The 7685-nt window shown below is 46.5% G+C and overlaps 1 protein-coding gene across 8 annotated transcripts in view; it reads left to right on the top strand.

The window, feature by feature from the left end:
- The first annotated feature begins 1405 nt into the window (after positions 1 to 1405).
- The window catches only part of Plekha7 (pleckstrin homology domain containing A7), a 128157-nt gene continuing 121877 nt past the window's right edge, over positions 1406 to 7685 (top strand). For 4 of the 8 annotated variants that reach the window (XR_007342349.1, XM_048788421.1, XM_048788422.1 and 1 more), the window contains exon 1: positions 1406 to 1752. Coding sequence is in view for 7 of the 8 variants with exons in the window: in XM_048788421.1 (XP_048644378.1) it covers positions 1670 to 1752 (83 nt within the window). In the remaining variant the exon portion in view is untranslated. The remainder of the gene's footprint in view (positions 1753 to 7685) is intronic. The other 4 variants (XM_048788426.1, XM_048788424.1, XM_048788423.1 and 1 more) reach the window with 2 other exon arrangements.

Here is a 7685-nt window from a genome sequence, read left to right as displayed (position 1 = left end):
CACAACATGCCATTTTTTTTTTTTTTGGATGACCCAGTACTGTTGTTCATTGCCTGTCCAATTTATCCTGGAAAGAAAATAAAAGAAACAAGGCTAGAGATGATAAGTGCTGGTGATTGATTCATGTGGGAGAGTGAGATAGATAACAGAAGGGTGAGCGTGGAGGCCATTTCTTCTGCTTGTAAGCTATCTTCAGCAGACCTTGAAGGATGGCATACTGCTTAATACTTAAAGGGTATATGCAGTTTTTAAAAACATATTCATTATAACTTTTGATTTGGAAGATAATTTGGCACCTTGTCATCATAGAAGCTACAGGATGGTAATGATATTTTTATGGAGAAAATTGTATGGAGAAGCACTGCCTAATCCAATCCCTCATTTTAGAACACTGAAACCAGAGAGTAGAGGAAATTTTTTAGGCCACTCAGCAAATTGATGATGGAGTTGGAGCCATACATGAAGGTTACTGAATGGATAGCCAGGCTATCTTCCAGAGCTTTATGAGCTGCCCCTCCTGGACAAAAGTTCAGTTGTCTTGGCAGGGCAGTTTGCTTCTGCTTAATCATCTCTCCCTGTGAATGAATGAACACTTATACCTTAATGACCAGTGTCTTTGCCAGAACTTCCTTCATCTTCATGCCTCAGTAGTGAAAAAGTATCAGGGAATACTTTCCTGCTCCCTTGTGCATTCTTGTAGCACCTTTTACCTTTAATACCCTTATGACCATTTTGATTACTTTGTACTGTATTTAGTATTTCTCTCCCTGACTAGATTGTAAGGGGTGTGGGTGCAGGTACTTTATCTTCTGTTGCTCCTGGCACATACTGAGCTTTATTTATGTTTCAACATTTGAATATTTGGATGGATGCTAATGAATGAATTAGTAGTGTGTGGGTTGCCAGGCATTGCTGTTTCTGATTGTCTGCAGAACCCAGAGAGCGGTCCCTATTGCCAAGGGCACTGAGAGAAGAAAGGAGACATTTGAAGTTGTCAGTGTGGAGACAAGACAGAGGGTATGGTCTGCTTCTCTGGGTGCTTGATAGTAGCCTCCTGTCCTAAGGAGTCTGCAACCACATCCGACCCGGCATTCTTTTCTGTCTTATTGAAGTCAGTTAGTAGGAGCTATTAAACAGGGGCCTCCTTGAATCATTCTGAAGAAGAAAATTCAAGGTCAGGGCTCTTGGAGGGCTCCTTAGCGGGACCAGGAAAGCACACCGGGTCATTTACATCCTTGTCTTCACAGTTGATGGGTACTTGCTGCAAGGGCTGTCAGTTCTGCCAGTGGTTGGCTGGGCGCCAGAGCGGCGCCGCTGTGAGGCCGCAGGTCCTGCCCCCTCCGCGGGTTTCACTCCCCCCTCCTCCATTTCCCAACTGCCTCGCTTTTGCAGCATCCTCTGCAAAGGAAAGGAATGTGCCCTGCTGGGACGCGCCGTCCTGGCCAAGCGGCAGCACCTGGGGCACTCTCTGGATTGCCAGGGTCCGCCGTCTGGCGCTGCGCCACGTGCTTTGGTCGGTGCTGATGTCAAGTGGGTGTGGGTTCTTCGGGAAGGCTCCGGCGAGGACGAGTAGGGCGCGGGATGCGCCGCCAGCGCGTTGAGGCCCCGAAGCGCTTGGTCGCCCAACGCTGCTGACCCGTAGCCCGCCTGGGCTCGCAGAGTGGGGCGCATGGAGCCGAGGCACTGCCAGCCCCGGGACACGTGCCTTGCCGCCCTAGGGGGCTGGCGGGATCCATCAAGGGGGGGCTGCAGGTGTGTGCACGCGCCATAACTTTCGGGGGTCTGCGGGCTGGAGGGTCGGCAGCAAGCAGCATTCATGGGCTGCGTTCGGCAGTGCTTTGTGTCTCTCTGGGCGCGGCGTAACCGGAGCAGGTTCGTTCCCCGCCGGCCATCGGCATGGGAACCGCAGCTCGTCCCTGGAGTTACAGTGAGAGAATTCGTTGAGCCGGCTTTGGGTTACTAATCGGGAAGGGCGCCGAGGGAGATGCCTTGTTGTTTTAAGAATCAGGTCTCCAAGTACAGCCTGCGTTCTTGGTAACAGGATTATCTCTCAGCAGACAGCGCGGCTTTCCGAAATCGGCTATGGTTGGGGGCCCCACGCCCCGGAGGTGTGCGGCTGCGGGGACAGCGGCTGGCCAGCAGTGGAGTGGGGGTGGGGGTCGGGAGGTGGGCAGAGGCGACCTCTCCACGCATTCTGCAAGGCGCACTGGGTGCCTGCCCCACCTCTTCTTCTCCCGGAGCCTCTCCACTCACACTTGCGAGGAGCCGGCTAAAGAGGAGGTAAGGGGTCAGCTAGCTTGTGACAGCTCTGGTTTCAGACACACCTTTCTGGAGGAATGCAGAGGCTTTGTTCCAGGAGCTTGTACCAGCCCTGATCCTTGAAGTCCGCGGGCATAGGGCCGGAGCTCTGGTTCCATTACTCATCTTTTATGGCAATGCCAGGAGCTCCTGGGTAGGCAAGTTAATTATTAATGTGTCTAGGCTGGGGAGAGGGAATCTGAAAATGAGATTGGTGGGTTGCAGGTTCTCTTTTTGGTTTAAGGTTTAAGCAGTATGTTTCCTGAGTAGGAAGTGGGCATTGCCCCCAACCCGCGCTCAGGGAAGGGATGGCCCCTGTTCTCCATGAAAGGCAGAAAGGAAGCATCCCTCAGTTTTTATCCTCTTTGGAACAGTCTGTACCCGTTCTCCTTTGCCTTCAGAAACCATCCTCACTCCCATCCCTTGCCTGAGCTTCCCAGTGAACTTCCAGTCCAGATGTGTAAGACCTAAGTCCTCTGTGCAGGTAGTTTGAAGCATTATGAAAACTGCTACCCAGTCCTGGCCCCAGAGCCTGAACACATCCGCACGCACTCCACAAGTGCCTGGGGAGTATTTTCAGGCCCCAGATCTGTAGCACTAATAAGGGCCCAGGCAAAGCTCTGGCAGGTGGTCACCTGACCTGACTTTCCCAGGGCCCTCAGTGGAAAGGAAGTAGAAATCCAGGTTCGGAATTGCGAGGGTGGAGGAGGGAAGCTCCTCCCTCAGGCAGTTTCAGTTTCCCTCCCCTTCTTGGCAGGGAGAGGGTGAATTTACCTTAAAGCTTAAAGTGAGCTGTTGTGCTGGGGGATTTTCTGGGTAGGACCAAAGGAATGGAAGTGGAAGGGCCCAGGTCTTAAATGGAGTATATGAATGAGGTTGGGCTGGGCTGGTGGGAAGCAGACCTGAGGAGAGTTGCCAAACTCAGCCTTCCTCACAGCATTTTGTCTTGAAGACCTGGGAAGCTATTAAATTATTCTCAGTTTAGGATAGAATACTCAGTTCTGTTAACTGAAGGGCTCAAGGATTTGTAGAGTAAGTGTGATGAGAAGAAAGAGCATCGTGGAAGCTGGTGCTCTTGGGAAGGAAAAAGGAGGAGGCTGGACTCTATATGAAGGAAGGAGGGTGGAGTGTGGGGAGTGGTGGGCTTATGGGAGGTGGAGTACCCTGAGGGAGACTGGGCTTATAACTGGGCAGTGATCTGAGAGACTGCTCTGCTCTGATCTGAAACAGGGTGCTCTGCTCTCCCACTGCCCTCTCTCCGTTTTTTTTTTTTTTTTTTGCCCACTTGTGACTTGACTTGTGTGTTCATCTGCCTCCCTGCTGTAGTGTCCATGGGCTGGGCTGCTCTAATTGCTATCCAAAAACACAGAGTCTCCCATCTCACCCCAGCCTTCTAGAGAGGAAATGAGTGAAGAAGGGCTTGCCTTCAGAGAGGCTGTTGACCTGGATACCTGGACAATTTGGGGAATCCATGCCACCTGCTACTCCACCTGGGTTTGTGATATATACACTTAGGGCACCCTCCCTCAGCACACAGGGCTCAGATTTCTTAGAGTGCTGCCTTTTCCCACAGTGGCTTGATCTGCTGGCAACTTGTATGGGTTGGAGGTGGAATAAGTTTTATTTCTATTATGGGAAGTCTGTCCAAGCCTGCCATCTGATGTCTGCTTACCTTTTGGCCTGTTGGTCATGGCTGAATATGCATTGATTATGGCCCAGCCACTGCCTGGGGAAGCTACTGAAGGTGATTTTGTAAGGAGTAGGTGAATAGTAGTGTCTCTTGTGCACTGTGAGTTGAACAGGCACCTGTGATTGTGGGGTTGTGAGGAAAGTGTGAGGCAGTTAGGTTGTGGGGTGAGAGGGTTGGTGTCACTAGGGGTTTTGGCGTCAGCAATAAGGACGATTGGAGATTTCCCCTATGCACCTTGCTTCTAATGCCTACCCCACAGGGAGCAAGCTGGGTTGAATTCGGCATCAGCTGAGGCCTCTGTTCTGGGGCCCAGACCTGAAGAAAGGGACAACCTGTTTGTACCACTCCTCAGCTTATCCTTTTCTCTTCCTCTTTAAGGAGGCACTGGGTTGATGGTGGTGCTTAGTGTGTTCCTCAGCAGCAGCTGTGGCAGGAAGCCTTTTTCTAGGGTAAGAGAAGAGTGCTCTGAAAGTTTGTTCTGAGTCAGACAAGATGGGGAGGAGAAGTAGAGTAAAGACTCTGGCAGCCTTTGCTCTCTTGGTTTGCAAAACCAAAAAGTTCCTCCCTGGGATTTGTACTTTCTTGTGAAGGGAAAGAGAGATTATTTTTCCAGGCCTCTGTCCTATGGTTATGTAGGGATGAGGGCAGAGAGAATGAGGAGTTAATTGAGGCAACAATATATGGCATTTTTTTCTGAGGACTTGAGTTCAAACACAGTCTGTGCTGCTTATAAGCTTTGTGTCTGTGACCATCCCTCAGTCAGTTTCTTTGCCTGTTCAATGGGATAAGGACAGTTCCTCCCAGTGTAATCATGAGGGTCATATGAAATGTTTGTAAAGGCTTCAACTCAGTGCTTGCTGAATTCACAGCTGGTTTTGTTTTGTTTTAATGATGGTAGCTAGACAATCACTGGCTCATCAATTGAGGGAATTGGTTTGTTATATAGAAAATAAGGATGTCAGAAATGTCCTTTTGTGTTGCCATTAGAGACTACAGCCAGGCTCCTAGGAAAGGTGGCATGTCCAAACTCCTGGTATACCAGGATTGTGCAGTGTCAGTCCTAAAAGCAACTGGGTACACACTGCTTTTTAGTTGTGTGACTCTGGATAAGTCTTTTTATCTCTTTGAGCTAATGTCCTGTGAGAATCATAAAACCTGCTTCACACAGATATTCCTTTGGTCAAATGGGATAATACATGCAAAACTGAATGTGGCATTATGTATTATTGATAGCTTACCATGTACCAGACACTGTTCTAAGTGCCTTTTTGTGTTATCTCATTGAATTCTCACAACAACTTATGATACAAGTAATTACTATCCACAGTTTATTGATAAGGAAGTTGAGCTGTTAGGAATTATCATTGTTGTTTTTGGGTAGCTGACCCTCTGTTGGAAATCATGCATCTGAAGGCCTTTGTCTCCTGTAGTAGAAATGAACTGAAGTTGCTACAAATAGAAACCTCCTTTTCTTCCATTGGGAGTGTGACCTATTCACCCTCCCATTTTTTTTTCTGTTGACCTATTCTGATGCCCCAGGCTAAATTTGGATATGATTTTGTAAAATGGGTAATAGAGGTCTTTATTGGTCAGCTTGTTCTTTGATGTCCCTCTGTGCCCCACTCATCCATAGGCCCTGTGGGGCCTACGCTCACCCTGCCTAGTGGTTGCTTTTGAGAACGTGGTTGCTAGTTTGATTTGACATTTGGCAGGGGAGATGTTTTGTCTAGAGCAATCAGACTATTATGCTCAGAGTTTTCAAGGTCCCATCTTTCTCTCTGATACTCTGCTTAGCTGTGTTGCCTCCTTCCCACTGCTCCAAATGATCTTCTTGTGTGTGCTGAGGTCTGAAGTTTCCCATGTGTTAGGGGAAAAAAAAAAAAAATTAAAGGAAGAAGGAAACGAAATGCCCTATGAGGAAAAGGGCTCACAGCTGGTGGTGGTTCGAACTTGGATGGTGCTCATTATGTAAGAGTTATGATTGCAGCTCCAAATTCATTCTCATTACTTTTATAGCATGCTTTTAAGATGAAAAAAAAAAAAAGGCTGCAGCCTTGTGGGTTATCCCTCTATTAATAACGAGAGCAACATTTATGAAGGTGTGACACAAAGAAATAAATGTCTGGTTTGGAATAAAAAGTAAAAGCAACTGGTAGGGCTCCAGGCATGCTCATGAGATTCCAGAACTCTGCTTATCACAGAAAGAGTTTCTACAGAATGGTCCTGGGTCCCCTGCTCCCACAGTCACCCGATGATGTCATCAGAGAGGGTATAGTTTCTGTCAGTTTATGAGAAAGTAAAGTGACTTGCCTCAGGTCAGGTAGCCAGATACTAATGGCAGAGACTGAACACCAGGTCTCTGACTTTCTGACTTAGACTCAGGCAGTCTTGTTTATTCTTGTAATAGTTCTAACAATTTTTCCTATTAGATATACATTGTTGAGATTTTTAAATATCAGAAAAGGAATATAGAAGGGGAGAATTGTGGATCAAGCCCCAAAGACAGCCGTTGTTCCATTGTTTGCATTTGGGTGGATTTCTGATTTTTTTTTTTTTTAATTTCAAGGAAGTGGGGACATTTGTTTTTGCCAGGGGAGATTTGCTTGTTATCTGTACATCTTGGGGCATATCTAGTTTCGTGCCTTGGAGCAGATACTTGTTCTGTAAGATTTGTTTCCCAACAGATTCAGATCAAATTCTTTATTTTGTGTGAAGCACCATACTAAGCACTGTGAGAGAAAGATGGGCAAGACTTTCCAGTTTTCAGAGTGCATTCAACTAATTAGTGTAGGCATTCATAGTGATAGGAAACATCTACTGTATCCAGCTCTGTTCCCAAATGGCTTCATATAAATTACTCACACTTAATTCCTAGTCAACCTTGTGAAGGAGGTATTGCCCATTTTAAAACTGTGGAAACTAAAAGTTTAAATATCTTGCCTAGGGCTGGGGTTGTGGCTCAGTGGAAGAGCACTTGCCTAGGATGTGTGAGGCACTGTGTTTGATTCTCAGCACCACATATAAATAAATGAATAAAATAAAGGTCCATCAACATCTTAAAAGAATTTTAAAAAGTCTCGGATAAGGGAATAAAACTAACAACCACCCAAGCTGAGGTTCAAATCTAACTTGTCTTATTACAAAACCAAGTGCCATCTCTTATGAAGAGCTGCAGATATAACATCCCAGGAAAGGGAAGCACAGTCAGTCTTTTAAAATGAAGATATGGCACTCCTCTCTGTCATTCTCTCTTATCCTTTTTCCTGTCTCTGGTATTAAATCTAATTACAGTTGACCTTCTGTAGCCATGGGTTTCACATCCATGGATTCTACCAACTACACATATAAAATATTTTTGGGGGAAATTTCATCTGTACCGAACATGTATAGACTTTTTTTTTTCCTTGTCATCATTCCCTAAACAATACAGTATAACAGCTATTTACAGAGCATTTACATTGATTAGGCATTTTAAGTAATCTGGAGATGGAGCCTGTCCATAGGTTATATGCAAACACTATGCCATTTCATATAAGGGACATGATCATCTATAGATTTTGATACTTGAGGGAGTCCTGGAACTAAGTCTCCAAAGATACTGAGAGACAACTGTACTGTACTGAGTGGTATTTATTGACATTTAAAAAAAACTTTCCTGCTTTGATTCTTTTTTTTGCGGGGGGGGGGGGGGGGTTTA

This window comes from Marmota marmota, unplaced genomic scaffold (assembly GCF_001458135.2).
Source record: "Marmota marmota marmota unplaced genomic scaffold, marMar, whole genome shotgun sequence".
Lineage (NCBI taxonomy): Eukaryota > Metazoa > Chordata > Mammalia > Rodentia > Sciuridae > Marmota > Marmota marmota.
Note: the sequence above shows the minus strand (reverse complement) of the source record. Positions and strands in the feature narration are given on the sequence as shown.